Source organism: Teleopsis dalmanni, chromosome X (assembly GCF_002237135.1).
Source record: "Teleopsis dalmanni isolate 2A chromosome X, ASM223713v2, whole genome shotgun sequence".
In the NCBI taxonomy this organism is placed as follows: domain Eukaryota; kingdom Metazoa; phylum Arthropoda; class Insecta; order Diptera; family Diopsidae; genus Teleopsis; species Teleopsis dalmanni.
Genome location: NC_051848.1, coordinates 21407275 through 21431075, shown reverse-complemented (window position 1 = coordinate 21431075; position 23801 = coordinate 21407275). Strand labels below are relative to the sequence as shown.

The 23801-nt window shown below is 28.3% G+C and overlaps 3 protein-coding genes across 4 annotated transcripts; 2 read left to right on the top strand and 1 right to left on the bottom strand.

Annotated features, from left to right (window-relative positions):
• Positions 1–804: 804 nt before the first annotated feature.
• Positions 805–7978, bottom strand: LOC119689584 (hsp90 co-chaperone Cdc37-like). Of its 2 annotated transcripts, none has more exons than XM_038104451.1 (5): positions 7883–7978; positions 2194–2297; positions 1913–2107; positions 1238–1840; positions 805–1174 (listed from the first exon to the last, which is right to left on the bottom strand). In XM_038104451.1, the coding sequence occupies exons 2-5, from the start codon at positions 2221–2223 to the stop codon at positions 845–847; spliced, it is 1158 nt and encodes a 385-aa protein (XP_037960379.1). In that variant the 5' UTR covers positions 2224–2297; positions 7883–7978; the 3' UTR covers positions 805–844. The 2 variants fall into 2 exon arrangements, with proteins under 2 accessions (XP_037960379.1, XP_037960378.1); XM_038104450.1 differs by having other exon boundaries at positions 2194–2281.
• Positions 7979–17231: 9253 nt separating this feature from the next.
• LOC119662387 lies at positions 17232–18206 on the top strand. The gene is made up of 2 exons (XM_038071992.1): positions 17232–17798; positions 17865–18206. The coding sequence occupies exons 1-2, from the start codon at positions 17330–17332 to the stop codon at positions 18131–18133; spliced, it is 738 nt and encodes a 245-aa protein (XP_037927920.1). The 5' UTR covers positions 17232–17329; the 3' UTR covers positions 18134–18206.
• Positions 18207–20915: 2709 nt separating this feature from the next.
• Positions 20916–22966, top strand: LOC119662698 (trichohyalin-like). Its single transcript, XM_038072392.1, has 2 exons — positions 20916–21107; positions 21593–22966. Exons 1-2 carry the CDS (start codon positions 21020–21022, stop codon positions 22504–22506), a joined length of 1002 nt encoding a protein of 333 aa, XP_037928320.1. The 5' UTR covers positions 20916–21019; the 3' UTR covers positions 22507–22966.
• The last annotated feature ends 835 nt before the right edge of the window (positions 22967–23801 follow it).

Here is a 23801-nt window from a genome sequence, read left to right as displayed (position 1 = left end):
AAATTATTATTATAATAAAATTATTATTATAATAAAATTATTATTATAATAAATGTAATATTTTTAAATTTTTAGTTTTTTATTTTATCCACACGGGTTGATCAGTTTTTCAAAAACAAATTGGACAAAAACTATATTTTTGAATAATATTTATTAATATAATACATTTTTTACATACATTTTTAAATTAATCCCGCATCGTAAAAACTGCGTATAGAATTTAAAATTAGTTTTATGTAATGTGATATATTACTCGCAAAAAAAAATTAATTGTATATAAATGAAATTATGCATAAGTAATACAATGTATTAGTATAGTATAGTATAATATTTTAAGTATGGTATAATATTTTTAGCATAGTATAGTATTTTCAATATAGTATATTGAAAATACTATATTGAAAATAGTATAGTATTTTTAATATAGTATAGTATTTTTAATATAGTATAGTATTTTTAGTATAGTATAGTATAAACATATATTTCAGAACTATGTTGTAGTATAATACAAATATAATGTTTAAAATATATTTTTGCGTTCATCAGAAATCGTAAAATGATATTATAATAGTGTTGTAAGTATTTATAAATATATGTTTACCTAATGTTTTATGGATATACAAAACTTTTAAAAATTTATTTACTATATATTAAAAGTTTTCAAATATTAAAAGTTTCTAAGTTTTCCATTTAGAATGGAATTTTTTTTTTTAGCACAATAAAAAAAAGCTAAAAGTATGATATTGTTTTCAAATTTTTTTTTTGGTTTATAAACTTTTTACTTTTTTTATTTAATATTTTTTTTTTTTTTTGTATAAAGTTTGTACTTTTTTTATTTATAAATTTAATACTTTTTTTTATTTATAAATCTTTTGTATGTTTTTTTTTTCGGCGACTTTCCCTTTTTTTGTTTTATCTCTTCTTTCTGAATTTTTTCCTCTTTCTCAATAATTTTCTTTTTCATAACATTTTCTTCTTTAACAACATTTGCGTCATTCACAATAGTTTCTTCTTCCACAACATTTTCTTCGTTCTCATCTGCATTCTTCCAGCTTCCATTATCAGTTGAATTCGATTTCATTCCTACATGTGAAAACAGAGGTTTGTCGGAAAAAAAACGGCGTAACTTCATGTCATTTAAGAAATGAGTTTTGGAAGCCTCTGTTGGCGGCACCTATAATTTGTAATGAAAATTAACTTTAAATCATTTTGTGATTAATCAGAAAATACAACTTACTTTTAAAAACTGAGTAATTAAACTACTATGACATGCAACTTCTATATAGAAATAATCATGATCAGAAATCATAAAACCCTCAAAGAAAGTCAATGTCTTATTAAATTCTTCAACCTTTTGAAGGAATTTGATTGCATTATATATGTCGCTTAAGCATTGATCTACCAATCGTTTTGGGTTTACAACTGGAGTTTCCTCACTCATAGTCAGTAAGTATTCCAAAACTAAGAACTGAAAAATTGCTCTGCGTGTTTTGGCAACGTCTTTAGTTGCGCGAACTTTGAAAATCCAAGTCAACATATAACTTGTTGCCTCACTACATACAATCTGTGGATGAGCATGAAAAAATCGTCCAGTTTCAGTTAAAGAGGACAAGGAACTATATTCCTGGCACAACTTTGCATTATTTTTAGCGAAATCTTGTACTTTTTGATTGTACTCATCACTGAGCATCGCAAACACTTCATAATGAGATGCACTTTTCAGTGGCATGTCATATAATATAACACCGCTTGTCACTACCAATTCAAAGGACAATGCTGAAACTTTAGCTTTTATTTCTTTTTCGAGCTTTTCAATTTTACTGCAATGTTTCTCAATTTTCTATAACCAAAAAAACAAAAAAAAATATCAAATTTTTATATTATTTTATGCAAATTTTAATTTAGTGCTCACCAATTGGGCATTACCATCGATATACGGGCGTTTATATAGTTCACATAGAATCGTTTCAAACTTTGCAACTTCAAGTTTTATTATAACCAAACGCTCATAAATATCAACTGATTTGTCATATAAGTCCAGCACTTTAGCCTTTTCTTTTTTAATGAGATCCACAAAAATATTTGTTTCATCCTCGTCGTCAGAAATCTATATTAAAATATTTTAGCACGTTTTAAATGTATGTATACGTGTATGCATTGCAATGAATGTGGCTAAACTAATTGTTTACTTACCGTTAGTTTCTCAAACTTCGAATAATCCATCCTGCTTGAAATCTTTATTTCAATATGATTGGTATCTCAATTTGGTAGTAGAAATGTTCTGAAAGGATTAAGCTCTGCTTAAATGATATAGAATTCTATATATATATATATACATATAGTTGACAAAAATATACAATTTTAATTAATAACAAATTTTACATCGATGTTTTTTTGTTCAATTAAACTGAAATAAATATTATTTAAATAAAACTATTAAGTAAATAAACTTAATATAATTGCATTAATAAATTAATATTTAAATCAGTCTGAATATAATAATTTTTATATATAATAATAAATATTTATTAAATACACAACAATTAAATATTATAATAATACATATTATATTTAAATACAATAATACATATATAAATATAATAATACATATTATATTTAAATACAATAATACATATTTAAATATAACAATAAATATTATAACACGGCCGTAACGTATATCGAAATAATCTAAATAATTCGGCTTTTTATAATAATCATTTATATGGTATAGACGAAATAATTTAAAATTAATTATATTTATACTTTATGAACCATTTAATTTAAATTTGTTGTGTGATGTACACGAATAATATCTTTACTGAACTGTACAAAATACATATCCTCATGAACCAGACTTATGACCTAAGGAAAAAAAAAAAAACACCACTCTAAGATGTAAGGTGTGTTCAGTGTTCAAACCTCTTTCAAAGCATAGCTTTTTTTTTGCGTTTTGTTTATTTGTTTAATTTGGAAATGGCGTTACTTTTATGGTCTTTTAATGAAATGACAAATAAAAATGAACAAATTAACATCATAACGTACGCATGCACGCATATACACATACATATGCATATAATCGCAATGTATCCACATTTCGGCTATATACTAAGCTATACACAAACGAACGCACGCAAGACACACACACACACTGACGACAATTCCCTACCAACAACAAAAGACGTTGTACGTAGCCGTGTGAATTAAGTTTTTGCCTTAAAATTTTTAAAGCGAGCTTTTACTTGTATTGTTGCTGTATTTGCTTATTTTTTTTTTTTTTTTGTTTATTTTTTTATACCCTATTTCATTCGAGTTTCCTTTAATTTTTGGGAACAATAAAACGGAAACGGCTAATAGCAACAATTGTAATCTTCAAGTGAAAAGCGTCTGAGTTGTTGGAGCGAATTGTAAATGTTGCCGTCTTTGGCTTGTTGTTGTTGTTATTGTTGATGGCTATTGTCATAAAGTGGAGATGCGTTGATGGTGAATGCGTGCAAGAAAAACCCAATGTAATTTACATCTACCAAAGTCGGAAAAGTACAGTGGAAAAGAGGTGGGGGGTAAGAAAAAAAAAAAAAAAATATCTGCAGCTCATCTCAGTCATATACACATTCTATAAAAAAGCGAAATAAATACAATAGACACAGATACATAAGTGGAAAGCAGCAACAACAACAACTACAACAATAATAATAACACAAAGAAGAACAGCAACAATAATAATGACTGCCATAACAACAATAAATACAATAGCAGTTAAAACCAACATCGGCATCAACAAACAAAGGCACGCATACGCACACTAACTAAATAAATGAGTGAAGGATAGAGGGAGAGTGTGTGAATATGACAGTTATTGTTGACAACATACGCACAGACAACATATACTAATTCACTCAGCAACATATGCACACACACCTAAAAATAAATACGCGTTCACCGTGCAATTGCAAAGGACATATACGTAACCATGCCGTCGCAATACAGGGTAATAGTTATTCAAAAAACAGGGTGAGGAGAATACAATATAAGAATTTAATGTATTTCATAAAGAGAAGTCTTGAAAAAGTGTCGTCAATATATATTCTATGTAAAAAAAAAAAAAAAATACAAAAAAAAAGTATCGGGAATTAATAATGTTGCCTTTAAAGTTGTCGTCGTCATACACCCCACCCCCCTAGGATCGAATATATCACGATCATAGTTGCCTGCATGTTCAGAAGGGAGTAAGGGCTTCTTATTCGAAAATTAAATTTGTATGAAATTATTATTTATTCCGTCGATTGATTCGAGATCAATGAAAAGTAAATTTCAGATTATAGCTAGCTCCTAGTGTGCAGAATTATGATATATACATATATATTTGGTTTACCCTGTTCTATGTATACTTGCAATATTCTATAACAAATACGGATATACGGATATACATAAAATCATTACAAAATATTTTACTTACATTCATGAATACGTATACGTCAGTATGTTTAGGTATGAAGTGTGAATAAGTGTTAACCATTAAATCTCATCTCCTTAAAGATATGTGTCAAGGGAAATATACAGTAAGACACACCAATTTAATTTTGGCTTTAAATATAAAGGCAAATATTCGGATGAATATTTTTCGTATCTGTTCTTCTGTTTGGCAGTATTTCTGACTTCCTTTAATGAGCTAACGCAAATGGAAATAAGAAAAGAAAACCAAATATAATATCAACACCAAATTTTTTGCGATGCCATGTACGAAAATCAACAAAACTCTCAACAAAAACACTAAAAAGAAATTGTACCATAACTGCGAAAGCAGTGAAAGTTGGAGCGAAAGTAAGATATACTCGTTATTCTAAATGGGTATGGTAGCGCTATAATCAACCTATTTGCTCAAATGCTTACGTCAATAATTGCAAAGGATATATATGCAAACGCAGTTACATTAGCTTTAAAAGCATCCTAAATAGCTACTCCCAAATGATTTTTATTTCTTGTACGTGTTTTTTAAGTGAAAATTCCTATTTGCCCAATATTTTTGCGCCCCTCTTTTTGGAGATATGCGGGCGGTACACTCACTCTGTTGCTATTTATACTTTATTTTATTTTTTGTTTACTTGGAGCCTTAGACTTTAACAGTCAGTCTTGATGCTAGCGTACTTCACAAATGTTTGCGTTATTTTAATACTTTTTACAAGTTGGAAATGTTATTACAAAATTAGTATAAATAAGAAAAAAAAAAAAAACAAAAAAAAGAAAAGGTTAAAATTATTAACACTAAATAAGCTCAAATATTAGAAAATTATTTCAAGTTTAATGCAAAACGGAATAAAACGATAATTATACATACAAACGAGTAATTTTTAAATATTTCAATTATCGCAAAAAAATATATATATATATATATTTGAAAATCTTAAAATCTTTTTCGGAATATGATTCCGAAAATATAAGGAAGTCAACTTTGCATAAGATCAAATTTCCATAAATAAAAAAATTTATAATTAATATTTTCATACAAAAAAAAAAAAACTCGCGAATTCCAAATAAACAACAAAATACTATTTTTAGTAGCTATTCAACGGAGCCGTGAACCACACACATAAATTTTGGAAGTAGTTCGATTCAGTTAGTCAATAATCTCAACCCTTACGCTACAGTTCAGTTATCTGTTTATTAAAAATTACTTTAAAAAGCTAGTTCCTGATTCGATAAATAGTCCTAGACACATCGAATTGATTTTTGAAGGTTCAATCAAGAAAACCTTATTTGAGGCCACACTAAATAAATTTTGGTAGATGAAAATCAAGTGTCTCTGACTGCATGTATATAAAACTATAAACCATAAATGGTTGAAAAAAAAAATTGGTGCATGTATTGATTAAATAATTTTTTCAACTGACTTAATTCTCCATAAGTCACTAAACTATAAATTTGAATGTAAAAAGGTTTACCAAAGGCATTAACAATTTTGGTAACTGAGTAATATGGAACACTATATGGCCAAACTGTGTTTTGTAGTTACTATGTCACTCGGTTTCCGAACTCATTAATCAATAACGTAAATAATTGAATACTCAAAGATACTCATTTATGATATGGTAAATCCAATGACATTAAACATTAAACGAAATTACATAATATGGGGCTCATAAAAATATTACATATTACAACAAGACATGATTTTATAAACTAATATAAAAAATAAAATAAATTAATATAAAAAATAAAATAAATTAATATAAAAAATAAAATAAATTAATATAAAAATAAAATAAATTAACATAAAAATAAAATAAAACAAATTAAAATAAAAAATAAAATAAATTAATATAAAAAAATCAAATAAATTAATATAAAAATATAAAATAAATTAATATAAAAAATAAAATAAATTAATATAAAAAAATAAAATAAATTAAATATAAAAAAATTAAATAATAATATTAAAAATAAAATAAAATTAAATAAAAATAAATAATTAAATATAAAATAAATAAATTAAAATAAAAATAAAATAAAGTAATATAAAAAAATAAAATAATTAATAAAAAAAATTAAAATAAATTAATATAAATAAATAAAATAAATTAATATAAAAAAATAAAATAAATTAATATAAAAAATAAAATAAATATAAATAAAAAAATATAACAAATTTATAAGAAAACTATTCGTAAAGTTTTATTAAAAAAGACTATTATAGACACGGCACTTCCGCTCACTTCGGAACAAAAATAGAGATAGCGTATGAAATAAACAGACTTAAGACGAGATTTCAGCTATAGAAATACACAACAGCAATATTTTTCTAGTGTCGACCGACAACAATTACAGTTGCTGCTTAGTTTGCAGCAACTCACACCAACAATTAAAAATAAAAAAATATTAAAAAAAAAATTGCATATATTCCAGGCTAAATTAGTCAGTACGGATTGAATTAATATACAAAAAAAAAATAAATAAATAAAATGGTAAAGCAAAGAATATCAATTTCTGGGGTACATGCAATAAATATCTTGGAAAAAAAATATGCATTGAAAACTTTTAAGAAAACAGGAAATCACTAAGCTTGTGTGCCGCTTGTGAAATATGATAACTTATAAGTAAAAGAATTTTCTTATTTTATTTTTAAGACAAGTCAGCAAAAATTGTTGTAAAGATTCTCGCAACAAAACTTCAGATTACAGCACTCTATTATGACTCATAGTTGCAGTCATAATGTAACTAAATTGACCAAACATATGGGGTGAGCCACAAAAATTTCCTGGCGTTTGAAAGATTAGCCCACGCTCTAAAATGATCAATAATATTGCATATATTTTATGCTTCATTGAATTGTTTGGCTTCTGTATTTTAAGATGAAATAATTCTGAATAACTATTACTTTCTTTTAATTAATTTTATAATTTAAAAACAATATTTAACACCATTGGTTATTATATTTTCAATACACAAAATTATGTATATATAATCAATATATGTATATATTCAATATATGTATATATTCAGTAAACATATATATTCAATAGATGTATATCATTCATTTACATACATACATGATTCCATTTGAAAATTTCTTTAATTGAATACCTCTCCTTATTCTTTAATTTTTTTTTATTTTACTATTGAAATGAAATGAAATGAAAAAAAAAAAAATTTGAAAGAAACAGGCGACAGGGAGACGCGTACTTCGGCCACAAGACGGCAATTTCGGCGACAAGAAGACTATATTTCAGGCGCCATTTTTTATTAACAAAAGAAAAATATATGACCTGGACTTAATTGTAATATTAAGTAATATAACAAAATATGCATATAAATATGCCAAAACCGAAAATTATATTATGAATATCATGTGCGAAATATTATACACATAATGATATATCACTCTACTCACTTGTAATTAATACCAAATTTTACCACTTCTATGATTTTAATACGTAGTCTACCGCACACCTTAACTTGCACACGAGCAACACTCCACCTCTCAGAACTTTTCAAACTGAACTGACTTGGAATCCAAAAAGATGATGTACAATAAATCAAGTTATACGCCACTGCCACAAATTTGCTGAGCATGCTTGACAGATTAACTCAGCATAAACAGAGTTGTGATCAGTTTTTCATTTTTCATTTACATTTTAGCTCACAATAATTATTTGAAAGGAAGAGACAAACGATTGATGTTTATTTTTCATTAGAAAATTATATAAAAACAAAAGATATATATAAAAATATGGTATTTTATACCATTTTAGTTTATATATTTCAGAATATAGATCCAGACAATATACAGCTATTTAATAAAGTAAAATTATTGTGTGACAAGCTTACAAATGCAGGATTTCAGAAGAGCGTTGGCGGGAATAATTAATTATTGCATACAATAGGTCTGTTCCATGAGCTACTCGTAGTAACTTTGAGTGACACTCGATGCGCGTTTCACCAGCTAAATTTCAAGTATATAAGATCATTAGAGAAAGCATAACAACCCTGTCGAAAAATTTGTGTTGATGTGTGAATCAGCTGTTTTGATTTGAATTTTAATTGTGTATTATTTATTTGCGCGGCACTGGTGTTCTCACCAGATTTTACACAAAGCTGATCCATGAAAATCTGTGTAGAGAGCGTAATTTGGCACTTAATTTATGTTAAGCTCTCGTTTTATACTTTACTTGTGTTTTACTTGAATTTTACTATGAGTAGCTCGTCGAACAGAGCTAATGTAATTGTTCAAAATAAATCCTGTTTCACATCATGGGTTTGTATTATTAAAAATGTATATTTGAATTGCATTTACTTTTTCACAGTACAATGCGCCGTCACGGTCTTATTTGTTTTTTTTCTTCAAATCATTTCCAAAAAATTAGTGGTTTAAGTAAATGGCTTCTTTTCATTTAGTGCAAAAAAAGAAAAGAATTATTTTTTATCATTTTACTAGTTAACAAACTATGCCTGAATATCCTTACTAATTTATAATAATTTGGTGCATTTGTATAACACAAACTAGTAAAACAACAAGATCACAATAAGAGAGATACGAGATAAAAATAAATTCCTATTTAGATTAGCGTGGAATATTATAGTAATATCAATATAAATTTTAAAAAACAAAACCAATAAAGATAATATAAAACTATACAATTATGGTAGTAGATTGTTAATTAATTTTATATACACAAACTTGTTTAAATTATATCCAGTAATAAATAATTACATACGTGTTACTATATAATACTATGTTTTCACTTGTCTCCTTTAGGCGGTTCTGCTTAATAAGGACACCAATGAGGATAATAGCACATTCTCACTGCCTCATTTAGGCGATTTTGCTCATTGTAACCACTAATGAGGATGATTTACCATACAAAAATCTTCCATATAAATGAGCTCATTATCAATAAATCAGCTCATTTTAGGCGAAAAATGTTGTATGCAATCTTTAAAAATAAATTTCCCATAAGAGTTATTGAAAAGTTGAAATATATGCCATATAAATGTGAACAAACAACAGCTCATCTATAAGCATATATCTATGATATGTATATAAATGATTTAAAATTTCAATTATAGATTTAATTTTTTTGTGTCTTGCAAGTATAGAAAAGATCGGCAAGTTGCTGGCCTTTACTGGCCGACATTTACGCAAAAAAACAACACTATTTTCTCTATCTAGGCCAGTAGTTGTATACTGGCCACACACTGCGGTCAGTAAAGGAGTAAGTGCATTACATATGTTTTTTGACATACATATATTAAATTAGAATAATGAAAAATAACTATATGCATATAACTATGAATATAAAAATATATATATATATATATATGTATAACAAAATTTAATAAAAATTTATATGAATTGATATACAATATAATGTAAATTAACTTGTAGAAGAGGTACGATACAAATGTAAAGTTTTATCCACTGTTTATAATATATGCATATTCTCTGCGGAAATTAAGTCTACATTAAGACTTATACATACATGTGCTTGTAGCTTTAAGTCTCCAATGATGTCTACGCCCATATCTCACCGTTTGTAAGGTGCTAAAAATAATTTCAACAAAGTGCATACATAATGTTTTCATTATTAAAACAAATAAGTTTTGATATAAACAAATGTAATTCGTGATTTTGTGTGAAATGAATATAAATTTGCCTGTTATTTATATATAAAAATATCGCGAATAGAATTGAATTTATAGATTTTTGCAAACTACTTTGAAGAATGCAATAGCAAAGAACTCAAATGATAAATCAGTTTGCATTTATATATTTTCCAAATAATGGAAAAGTTAATTATATTATTCAATAAAGGTAAAAAAAATATTTAAATATTTTATTTTAATTATTTTTTTTCTTTTAAGACATATTTTTTGCTTTATAAAGTATAGAGTTGTTTTATGTAGTCACTTGACCTGGAGGCTTAACACCAACGTATTCTGAATACATGTCTCAAGATAATGTGTCGATAAACGTTGCTTTGGGAAAAATTATGTCGGTGCCAATTGGAGTAATAGGTTTGGATATAACTTTCTGCATGTTGAAAGATTGACTCATCTGTAGACATCAGCTGTCTACAGATGAGACAGCTGATTTGACTATAACGCTAAGACATACATAAGTCTGCACAAAAGCGAAGGCAAACGAGCAAGACTGTTGTTACATGAAAGTGCTTTGATTGCTATCAATATGGATACCATATACATATATCTCCAAATATTGCTATTACATATTTCGCTTGGTTGACATATTTCGGAAGTGTCAGACTGTTTTATTGCGACTTATGGAGCTTACGGACCCCAGCTAAGTCGGTTAGAGATATGGCTCAGCAAGCAGCGATTGCTTAGTTCTACTGAGAGACTGCAACTATGTTCTCTCTCTGTCACATATTGGCACGCTAAATCGGCAACCAAGTATAATGCGTTATACCACCTTTACGGAATCAACCCACTGTTCAGCATAATGACAATTGCCGGAACTTGAATCGGATTGTCTCAAATTTAACTTTTGGTATAGTGTCGTTAATAAAAACGCAGAACAGTGTGTACAGTTATTTTACATTGTTACCTGCCGTAAAGGACTAAGGCTATGGTGTTTCCAATACAGGTACACGCATTTCACGAGAGGTACGCCTTATCTCAGGATTATTCTAATACTAATCTCAAAAGTAAAGTTTAATTTTTCAGGAAAGGTAGATGTAAGTGACAATGAAATTAGAACGGAGGCACGAAATCACTATTTACGGTAACATGCTCATAGTCAGCAAGCGGGTCCTGAAGGTAAATAATAATTTTTGAAATTGAAACTTATTGTGGAAATCAGAAAAGTTAATGACAGTTTCGTTAGTTTTGTTGGCATAACTAGAAGGCAGGGAAAGCAGTGTGCTCTACTTTCGATGTAGTTAAGAAAATTAAGCTTATGAAATGTGACTATATTATTTATGAAAGACAGGTTTTAAATATTAATCTTAAAAATCAAAGTTAATGTATCAAAATTGTATTCTTGTAGACAACGGCTTTCAGTAATTTGAATTTAGGTTATAGTATTTTTATTTCTGTTTGAATTTAGTTTTTATTTGTTGAATCCAGTAACTTTTTAAATTCGCGTTTCTAAAAGTTGGCTGCAGTTTACTCTGCTCTATTGTCTAATATAACTCATATCATATCGTGTATGTGACAAATTACTAAAAACAAAAATATATTCATAAGTACATATGTACTTATTAGTATGTATGATAAGGTACATTCATTCTATGACACCGTTGTTTACGTGCTGCATTATTTGTGCTGTCATCCTATATTTTTATTAGATTAACATTTAATGTCACACTAACAAAGGGGCGCTAAGACTATAAAAAAAAATACCGAGTGGGTGGGAAAAACTGCTTAATTCATGACAAAGAAACTCGACAGTCACCACATATGGCTGCTGTGGCAACACGTTGCAGTTCTCTGTGGTATTGTAGTATCATAGCATCATGCTCCATATTGCAACAGGAAGAGGAATCCTGCCCTACACAAAAAAAATTGTTGCAGTTCAACAGTGTTGTGGAAAAAAAAGCAAAAAACGAAAAAAGGATGCCAAAATAAAGCAGATTGCCTCTGGAAGGTACGAGTACGAGAAATGTTTTAAATAAATTTGAACTTTTTAATTAGCACAGAAAAAGGAAACGTCGGAATTAGAAACAAAACTTTGGTGTTTTCAATTTTTTTAATGTTAAATTAGAAAAGTGAAATTTAAACTGGTGCTTAATATTTTTTTACCATTCCATAATAAATTGACTGACTAAACGGACTTTTACCACTAAATGTTGGCACCGCTAAAACGGTAAGGCGTTTGGCAGATTTGAATTTGAGACTCCACATATAATATAAATTACTTGATTTATGTGATTATTATTTGGAAGTGTTAGACTCTCCTTTGAGTGTGATTCATGAACCTTACGGATCCCAGCTAAGTCGGTTAGATATATGGCACAGCAAGCAGCGATTGCTTAGTTCTACTGAAAGACTGCAGGTATGTTCTCCCTCTATTTTAAAATATTAAACTATCAGTTTAGATTTGGATCCATAGACCATCTTTGGGTCTGTTGCGTTACCCGTAAAAAATATAATTATAATATTAAAACTAATTTAAAAAGTATTTCAAACAGTGTTAAATTACAATAATAAAGTTTTGTATTATTAATTAATTGAATTTTTTGTTGATTATATAGCTGTTTCGAGTATTGCTAAATACCCATCATCCATCATTTATTATTCGTAAATAATTTTTTAAGACTGCAGCTACTAAGGGTTGAGGTCGCACCCTGCCAAACTTAAAGATCAGAGTCAGCGTTCTTAGCCAATTCACCTAAAGTCGTACTTTACTTGTGCATTCGAGCTTATAGTTTTTTTAATTCGCTGTAAAAGTTCATTAACAAATTAATTTTTATATTAATATAAATGTAATATTTAATTAATTAATTATATTTTTATTTTTTTTAAATTGTTAAATTTTAATATTATTCTTTTGTAGAAGCATTATTTATTGCATGATTTTATTACTCTTTCTTGTGTAAAAAACCTAATCTAGATACCCGATACGGAGAACTAATATAAATTAATATAATTAATAAATAACAACTAAGACTTTATTGTCTATATAAGTATTCTCGATCTTAGAAAGAATAGTTTTTCCATATTCATTGTCATGAGTTATAACAGTAATTTTTATTGTATATATTTATCGAAAATTTGTTCCCATTAATTTTTATTATAGCTATAGGAACATTAGACTTCGTTATATATCATTTATATATTACGAATAATACAAATATAAATATATTACGATTTATTTATGCTATATAAACAGTAATATTAATAAAAAAATGACACATTACTTTCAGTTAGAGAGAAATTATATACCAATATACGAAGCCGTATCTGTAAGGTAGCTTTCTATCTGCTAATAATTTATATTTTAATTTATTTAATTATTTATATTTGTTAAATTAGGATTTAATATTTCATGTAGGTTTTTAATTATACTTTTGTTTTTGGTTCAAAACTAAACAACAATCAATCATTTTAACTAATTTATTTTCTGGAGAGGTTACGAACAGTAGTGAACTACAACAACAAATATTATTTTTATAAATATTTATTTTCTTTAAAAACTTTATGAAGCTTTCCATATTAGTTTCTCATAGGTCTGTACAGTCTTAAAAAAAGTTTCTGCACTGCTGCTTATCTAGACAGAATATGTACCATTTTGGACATGTGGACATTCTTTGCAGCTTTCACAAAAGTCGCAAAGATCATTAGCTAGAACTTCAAGTATCTATATATGCCTGCTTATATAGTAATGACCGTTTTCTATTTGTAGATGGATTTATTGATGGCTATATTTTTTTTGTCTAAGTGTAAGTCGTCTCATTTCTCCAACTTATTTGATTTTTTTTTATCAAGGCCGAATGTGTTATGGATTTACAGGTATTGTTTCATTTCCATTATTAGTTCTTTGTTATAATATACGATTACTTAAATTCTATGTAATTTTTTTGATCTTCACTTTTGAATTTCCAAAATTAAATCACTTTAAAATGCCGTATTTATATTTTTAACGGGACTAGCCATATACACAATATGATTCCAAAGCACGTTTTTTTATATATACGTTTTTATATATAAATAATAAGATGATATATAATATAACAAATTTTGAAGATTAAAGAGATCATAATCTTGCCTCAAAGTACTTTTCCATTAAAGATTTTTTATTGTCTGATTAAAGGTATTATAATATATTTGAATTTGTTTAAGTCTTTTGATTTCTTTGTGAGTCTTTCCGTGCCTTTTCAAAGGTTTTATAGATTGTTTTGCATATATCAAAACAAAAAAAAAAATTTTTTCTATTTGATTTTGTTGCAAACATGAAACCGAAACTAAATGTTTCTATAAACCTCCAAGTGGAACTCTTAGATCCGATATGTTAAATAGTTTTCTCTAACGATGTACCTGATATTAAGCTTATTTCAACATTAACATAATAAAGTACGTATTCACAGCTTTCGTACCGTCTATGTATGCGAGTAATTTAGATGTCCTTACTGATGATGAACTCTTTTAATTAAGTCGTTTACATTGAGATAGAAACCTTTTTTTTGGTTTATAACAACGCACATAAATGTCCTGATTGTGTAAGGTGTGTGTGAAAATGTAATGCCTAACAAACATTTTCACCCATCTCGCTTCGAAGGCGCATAGCCATGCTTGAACTGGAATTGTATGTACCGTATTCATGTATCGACAAGTGTGTGCATGTTTATGATATATTCTATATCAGTGGGTTGGCTAATTATTCAGAGCTTGTACTCGTACATGTAGATGTTTCCGTTTAAATATGTTTAAATAAGAATATGAAAATAACATACAAGATACATGGAATTGAAATTTACTCATGTTTAGAGATGCGAGAAGCTTTAACGACACAATAAAGTTTATAATATGTGCTGGTTACTAGAGTAGAAGAATCACAGTACAAAATAATTGTATGTAATAAAACATATCATCTCGCATACACCACCTCATCCATATATGTAATTGTACATTAGTAAGTACATTATACAAGGAATGCATAATGGAATTATTTACTTAGGATACACTTAACAATGTACCAAACATTGGACAAGAAAAACGTGACAATTTTATTCCGAAATAAGTTAAAGGAATACTCGTTTAAGAGAAATAAATGAAATCACTTTAAATTTTGTTTAAATTTTTACAAAACGTATCTATATACATACACACATATACATACTGTAATAAAATAATGATGAGATTAGGGCGATCCAAGACATGCACATATACATACTCTAATATGATAATGATGTGATCAAGGCGATCCTTGATCTCAGCATTGATTATCTTTATCGTAAGAGAGGAATATTTAAGATGTTGTGGTACATACCACGAAATGATTATTGGTTTTTTAGAATTCAAATTGTCATAGAGAGGTTTATACCTAGAACTTTTAAAGTAATAATTTGTTAGTTTTTAGCGTTCGAACATCAGAGCTTAAGATGTAGAACAGAGCTTAAGATGTAGTTTTTGGCTACTCAATAAAAATTGATTACATACACACCAATTCTAAAAGCCGTCTACGTCTATGGAGGTTGGGGTACCATCAAAAAGACATATAGCGGTACCAATTCCAAGTCCACGTATACATACTATAATGAAGTAAACGTTGCCTGTTTTTTTAAAAAACAATGATTTTTATCATGATTTTAATATGCCAACTATCGAACTCCCGATGATGACTGTCAAGGAGAGTCGAAATATAGGGTATAATAAAAAAATATTAAACGTTTAATTATTTAACAAAAAGGGACATACAGCCAGACTAAAAATGTATTAAAATCCACAGTTCTAATAGTTTAGCAATTTAAAGGAAATGTTTTAATGGGGTCACCACTGATTGCCAAGAAATAATATTGTACGGAAAGGCTTCAATATTAATAAGTAGATTTGTTGTAAATACAAAATCTTGTCTTATGTTGCAATCTTTGCTTTGAGTACTATAGTCACTTACTTCTTCATTGATCCTAATAAGAAATCATTATCCATTACTATAAAAATATACAAATTGGTAAAAATTTATTAAATGTCAACTCATTTTTGAAAACAGAATTAACTGAAACAATGAGTTACATATCAATATTTCCATGGTAAATGTCCCCACTTTTGATAACAGCATCGGAAGGAAGAAATTGTTTCCTAAAATCATTCATATAAAATGTACAGTCCATCAACCGTCATTTCTAAATATTAAATTTATTATCTTTAATGTAGGCCCCGTCAAGTGCAGTACTTAGCTCGAAACTGCATTTTCGAAGGGTTAATTCTAGTTCTAGTTCATCTGAGGACGTAGACCGTAAATGGTAAGAGTTCTGTAAGAAGATTTACTTATTTCACTTACTTATCTGAAGGTTGGAGTCTAAAAATCAGTTAACAATGCAGTTTAAACAATATTGTATACATCTGGGTATTGTGACTGACGAAATTGAAGTAGATTAGATTATATTACATAATACGGACGATTCAAAGTATCCATTTGGACTTATTGGTCTATTGTGCTACCGTATTGGGAAAAGTCAGCCGTTTAAATTTTTTTTAAAACTTTAGCTAAGCTTAAAATGCTATTTGATGGGAGGTCTTGCGTTTTTCTAACTGCAAGTTCCTTAAAAAATGAGGTTCATACAACTAGCTTAAGAAACCATAAGATCATTGAAATGATACTATGACTAATCATTTTAATTACTGAGACGTACTACTTATTTGCATATTGTAGAAAAAGATGATACATATAAATGCATAAGAAAAAATGATAGTTCTAAGACTATCATACTCATCATCATAGCTAATTGTATATAAGGGGAAACTGTCATGGAGTACTACATGTTCTCCAATATTTTGAAAATATCATTTACATCTCAACGACAGTGGTTTTAGAAGTCCATGATGGCTTCTAAAACCAAACACGTCTTCAGTTATTATAACATTATTTCATATATGCACATAACACATGACACGCACTTATGATGTTTTAAGCAAGAATGTTCCTATTAAAATCTTATATATATCCATTATGATTATTCGAAGTTAACTCGTTTTTGAAAGTTTTCTACCCTCAAATAATTTTATAAAGCAGGCGTGTTTTTATTTCAACTTAAACAAATTTTTATTTCAATTCATTTCAAATATTTTACAACTAAAGCCAGTTTCTAATTTTTTCTCTGCCAACAACTAAAGAATTCTATATCCAAATTATAGTGTATTATATATTTCGGAATAAAATATGGGTCGGAAATTGAAAGAAAATCTTAGTGATTCACTCGATGATATATTTAAAGCATTTAAAAAGGAACTTAATTTACACCGCGAACGCCAAAAAGAGATCGTAGAAGGCTTTATGAAGAAAGTTAATTTTCTTAAAAAGAATCATACCAACTCAATTGACAAGACTTTTAAGAGAGACGTTAGGAGGATTCAACTTGAAGACAATAAAAAGAGTGTGTGGAAATTACCATCAATTATTGGACCTAGACCATTCCAAGGAAAACACAAAAGACTTGTTTATTGTGACTGCTCTTCAGACGGAAGTGATTTAGATTCAGAATCAGAATCAGAAGTAGATGATGATGACGTTGAGGATGAAGATGAGAAGAAGGATCAGCGGCACAATAATGGAAAATGTTGCACACTACGAATACAACATAATGTTCAAAAAGGTCGGAAATATCCTCCAAAGCCCAAGAGAAAAAACTGTAAGTACAAATAATATGAAGTAAAAAAACAAGTTCTTATGTTTGTGGTTAATAAATGATGTTTAGTTAAAAGGAAGCAAAGTCTGGCAAAGCTTAAAATTTCGTCAATCAGTAAAAATGAGTTCAAACTTAAACAGAATTTGCTCCATTTAATTAATGAGGAGAGAAAGAATAAAACAGACACGGGTGCCATGAATTGTTCGATTCCAATGACTGAGCGACAGAATTTGGAGATGCCGGGACCAAGTGGACATTCAGGTTCACTTATAGTTAATATGCCGATGGGCTGTAACCCTGTTAAGAAGAAAGCTTTTAAGAAACAAAGGAAGAAATAAATCATATATTTCAAGTCAAAAAACTGATTCAAAAGCTAGAATGATGAGATTCGGGAGGAAGAGTGTAACAGTGTAAGTTAAAAATTCATTAATTTAACATATACCATATTGTACCCATATAGTTAATGGTTTTTTCTTCACTATTTCCATAAAGTGAAAAAGAAAATACCGACGATAAACAAGATTCTGGTATGTCATAGGTATACAAAAAACTGTCTGTTGTACAACTCGAGATTCATAGCATTTGGACGCAGACTTTAATACTTAAACCGAATGAAGCCAGATTTTCTTATTGATGTATTGAACTATCAGATTTTTTTGATTGTTTCGGGAAGGAAAGGTTAATAGTTGTAAGCTGTATACCTCCACAGAGTCGGTAATTTCTGTCTTAGATCTCATCATAATTAGATCAAATCATCATGCAATCAGTTTTTTTTTGGTGTACTTATTTAACAAAATTATGGATGAAGGAGGCATGGTGAGTCGTCAAAATTGTGATGTCAATGAGAGAAAAGAAATAATTTTTATATTTCGTTTAGGTGTATTTTTTGGAGGATGGCAGCAAACATGAAAAATACACAATTTATATGCAGGGGCTGTTAAGATAAAGGACAAATGTAACACTAACCTTTCGTTTAATCCTTTCAGGATGGAGAGATTAAATTATAACAAAAATGATAAATTTTGAAGGTTTGCAAAAAAAAGAAAAATTTGATATAGTTTTATATTTATTTTTTTTTTTTTGCAGAGGTTTTTCTTCGGTTAAGCGATGTGAATCACAAAACTCTTTGACAATATAAAAAATTAAAGGATAAATTTTGAAAAAATCTGGAAACCCATGTTGCAAATTATATTTCTTATTTTTATTTTTATTTTTATTTTTCACAAACTATTTTTAAACACTTATTTGTTTATAAAAAAACAAAATTCATTAGTTAAGTAAATTAATTAAGTAAATTTATATTAATTTCAAATATATATGAACACTGTTATATGAATTATAGTAAATATATGATTATATACATTATATATTGCAATGTATTATATCATTTCTTTCATATTAGTTATATATCTATGGGATCCAAACATCACAGATATGGCTATATCTGTGACTTTGTAAATTATTGAGACTTAAATTTTTTTTTTGTAAAGATAATTAGAACTTTTTGTAAGAAAAATAAATACATAAAAAATTTTTAAATTCAAGCACTAATAGTTCCTGTTAATTTAAAAAAAAAAAACAAAATATACATATATTGAAAACTCTCTTTTCTGTATTTTTGACTTGCAGTTATGACTACATTTTTTTTAAGTACGATGAAAACTCCTCGAGGTAGTTGTTTTAGAAGAATTTTTAAAAAAAATTTAAGTTGGATCCCACTTGTAATGCATGCACATTATTCTTGATAAAGGACATTATAAAACAATAAAAAAAATATGCTCTCGTAGTTTGAATAAGTTTATTTATAACCAAACATCCAGATACTTTCATAACTCCTTGACTTATCTGATGATTAAAAAATATCAAATAAAGTACAACACACGCTCACTAAAATCATAACCTGTAAGCCATTCAGAATTCTTTCTCCCATATATTAAAGGATTAAATGTACGGGGAAATAAATCGATATTTATGGATGGCTTGGTTACGGCTCTGTCAACATTTTTTATCGATCATAGCTTTAAGAAGAAGAAATTTTCAATATACGTATCTGAGCTTAGATGAGTTTTGACTGAATGCATGAATGAAGGAGCTTAATAGATGATTGGTATAAACACACTTTGTACGGCGAGAGGTTGGCCAATGCTTATACTAGAGATATTGCTGACACACTCAGCAAAGAAGGAGACCTCCAAAAACCTAAGCGTAGTTCTAGCCAAGCCTAGACATAGGCACAACAGGTTTTCTGTTGTCCTTTCTTTGAAAGTTGGTAGACATGCATTGCAGGAGATACCACAGGATAGGCCGAGTTTAGCTCTATGTTGTCCAATAACCTAGATACTTCTGATTTGCTTCTGTGTATCAAGTCAGATGTTCTGCATTTGGAATAACCCGACTGCTTAGGGTAGCATAGACCTATCCACTATTAGTTTGTCTCAAAAAATGGTCATAACTCAACTTGCGACTGTAGCTGGCAGCGACGAGCCCTATAATTGAATTAATTTTTCCTTTGAAGCCATTTTCTAACCATCCGAGTGCTTATTAGTAAAGGCAATGACGCAATCGATGATCATGCGGTTTTTAATTTTTTCATCGATTGCATCTTATAAGTGCTAAAGCTTGTGTAAAATGGTTTTGTGAATAATATTGAATCATGAACAAGAGTTAAACTGAAGATGGGCTTTAATGGGGTGATATCTCAGGGTTAGAGTAATATAGGGTTATCTCAATCCATATCACGCACTGTTGACGTAATTTGCTATCTAAAAGAGAAGAGTTGCTCAATAATTTTTTGTATTTCTGTGTAATTTTATATTGAATAAAAATATGTCGAAATAGTCTGTTTATATTTCTGATTACGTCAGGATTTTGGAAATAAATATGCTATACTTACAAGACATTGTAATTATAAGCATGCCATTAACTTTTCGTTAAACGATGATGTTTTTACGTGTTGCCACCTTATTATTATTATGGTTATTATGCTTAACTCAAAAAAAACTTTACAGAAAACTTCCAAAATATGAAATGACCCATTTAAATGAGGTAACCTATGTTAATATAGTCGTTTAAAATTTTTTTTTATAAATTTATTTTTAATAAAAATTAATCTTTGATTGTTTTTGATTTTAAATTTAAGTTACATTTTGCGCACAAAATTCTGGGGTCTGGTGAGGGGCTCATCAATAACAGCTCAATGTTGCCTTAGTTGAAAATGATACAAAATGAAAATTAAGACTTTCAGAGAGCACAGCCCCCCTGATACCAGTGACGAAGAATATGATGAAGAATACTCCAGTACATCAAAGCAGAGTACGTTAAGAATACATTAAGTAATAAGCTATAAATTATAGCAAGTATTCTTTATTAAGTATACTCATAATATATGAGTATTATATGTCTGCATTCATATATATATATGTATATATATATATATAAATATTTTTATTCCCTGGGCACAGACATATAGGTATATAAATCCATCCCATGATATAAAGAATATATTTAACCAACGTAATTTACCCTCGGAAGACAATTCCTGGCTCCAAGAAACGAAATTAATGGCATGGATGGAAGGGGTTTGGTCGAAACAGTTATTATTATGGAGATTACTATATATTGAATATGAGTTCTGTTGTTCAATTAATTTTTTTATATTTTATAGCACTTATGTTTTTACACATGTATAATGTTTATTATAGTATAAAAGTTTGCGTTAGTGTAAGTAAGAAATAAAAATATCAGATCCATAATACTTCATCAGTTAATATTTCAATGAGATTCCCTTTCTATTACAGAATCGTCCGAAAAAATTCCTCATAAAACCCATTTTTCAAAAAAATTGAATAAAGCACAGTACAGAAATAGTATAGATGCTAATCAAGACCCCAGAAAACATAAAAGAAAACATAAATCCGAATTTTCTACAGATGAAGAATCTGATTTAGAATCAGGCAAACATAGAATAAAATCTAAAACTGAACTTTATAATGATGAAGACGAATTTGAAATAAAACCCAAAAATCGTAAAAGAAAATCTAAAACCAAACTTTATAGAGATGAAGACGAATATGATTTAGAACCCGAAAAGCATAAGAAACAATCTAAAACCAAACTTTATAGAGATGAAGACAAATATGAATTAGAACCCAAAACGCATAAAAGAAAATCTATAACCAAACATTATAGAGACGAAGATGAATATGAAATAGAACACAATAAACATAAAAGAAAATCTAAAACCAAACTCTTCACAGAAGATAATGAACCCAAAGTAAAACACAATATACATAAAAGCAAGTCCAAAACCAAACTTTATGCAGATGAAGAAGAATATGAACTAGAACCCAGAGAACTTAAAAGAAAATCAAGAACTGAACTTGATACGATAGAAGATATCGAATCCGAAATTGGACCATCAAAAAGATTTTACCAGAGACAGAGAAGCTTATCAAATATCAACTTACAACCCAAAAAACTGTCGAAATCGAAAACCAAAATAGACTCTACTAAAAATAAATATAAAAACCTTAAAACAGAATACACTAATGTAGACGGCGACGATGATTCGGAAACAGCAATTGAATTGCTTCAAGGATTGCAAAGCCTTGCAACTGTCATTCAGCCACAGAGTGGAAATGTTTTTCAATTTTTAGGTTGGGTTGTTTATCAGTTCATGCACTATGTCAGGTCCTATACGTGGGGTACATAGGATATGTGTGTAAATACATGTCAGACTATGAGTCTCTTGAATCCAATTTTGAGAGTGCAGGTCGTTTTAAACACAAATGATCTAAACTTTTCTATCTATACCTATTTAAGATATAATTCAATCACAACAAAAATCAAACAGAAAATAACGTAACTTAACTAAAATTTGTATTAAGTATTGATCAATAAGTGAATATTAAGATTTACACGAAATGGTATGGAACACCTATGTATATCAAAAGGGATTCTTGTGCTTAAAAGATTTTAGTTTTATAGTTTTATTGTTAACTTGAAAACTAAGAAATGAATAATACATCATTTACAGAATATGTCACTCTGTATCACTTTTATTATCGTCATACGCTTACTTCTGCGCCAGAGGACAGACAGCTATAATATAGAAACTATACTCCTTATTAGCTCCAAAAGTTTAGTCAATAAAATGTTCTTCAATTATTTTAAATCAAATCTATTTTTATTTCCTTCAAAGCAGTACTAATAACGTTTGTCATGTGAATTAATTTATAGTAAAATAAACTATATATATACACATTACTGGTGATTATATTATGTGACAGGATATCTATATATGCTCCTTGAAGTTTTTTCTTTCAACATAAAGAAATTTCTTAGTTTTTATACTAACGGATGGACTTCTGAAAACACTTTTTAGTAAAAAGTGGTTAGAATCGATTAACTAAGTCACTTAGCTATAATAAAATGTGTCTTTACTATGTGCTTGTCGCGGCGTTGGTAAAGACAATCGACAATATCTTAGTAACTATCTAAGATATAGTGACTATTACTAATATCTTAGAAATAGTACTAAATTTTAAAATATTGAATAAAATACTTTCAAAATTTGTCAAAGATTTTGATGGGTCTCTTAAGACTTTTCTCAGATAAATATATTAACTACTTATTTCAATTGAATGACTTATGAGTGATAGAAGTATAAGAAAAAATAAAATTGTATAGGCCACACTTTGAGCAAGTCTCAGAGCAATGAATCGAAAAAAGCGCTTGAATGATACCCAAAAGTCTAACTAAGAAATCCTCTAACTAACACCTGGACTCGTTTAATGCAGGCGGTGTACCAAAGTAGAAGCACCTGACCTGAAATTAAACACTTGGCACACAATCAATAAAATAGATGTTAGTATCAAACTATTCTACGCTCTATGAAAAGCTTCTCTGAAAATTTATTTTATATAATGTATTTACTTTAAATCGAAAAACTCAAGAAAATAACAAACAATTACGATATAAGATGTCAATATTTTGGACCTTTAATTT

Excerpts from the sequence above, each read along its gene's own strand:
- LOC119689584 (XM_038104451.1), bottom strand. The coding sequence starts at position 2,223 with ATGGATTATTCGAAGTTTGAGAAACTAACG. Across the intron at positions 1,841-1,912 it reads TCGATGGTAATGCCCAATTG|AAAATTGAGAAACATTGCAG; the intron begins GTGAGCACTAAA and ends TTTTGGTTATAG. Across the intron at positions 1,175-1,237 it reads TAATTACTCAGTTTTTAAAA|GTGCCGCCAACAGAGGCTTC; the intron begins GTAAGTTGTATT and ends TACAAATTATAG.
- LOC119662698 (XM_038072392.1), top strand. The coding sequence starts at position 21,020 with ATGAAAATTAAGACTTTCAGAGAGCACAGCCCCCCTGATACCAGTGAC. Across the intron at positions 21,108-21,592 it reads CTCCAGTACATCAAAGCAGA|AATCGTCCGAAAAAATTCCT; the intron begins GTACGTTAAGAA and ends TTTCTATTACAG.
- LOC119662387 (XM_038071992.1), top strand. The coding sequence starts at position 17,330 with ATGGGTCGGAAATTGAAAGAAAATCTTAGTGATTCACTCGATGATATA. Across the intron at positions 17,799-17,864 it reads AAAGCCCAAGAGAAAAAACT|TTAAAAGGAAGCAAAGTCTG; the intron begins GTAAGTACAAAT and ends AATGATGTTTAG.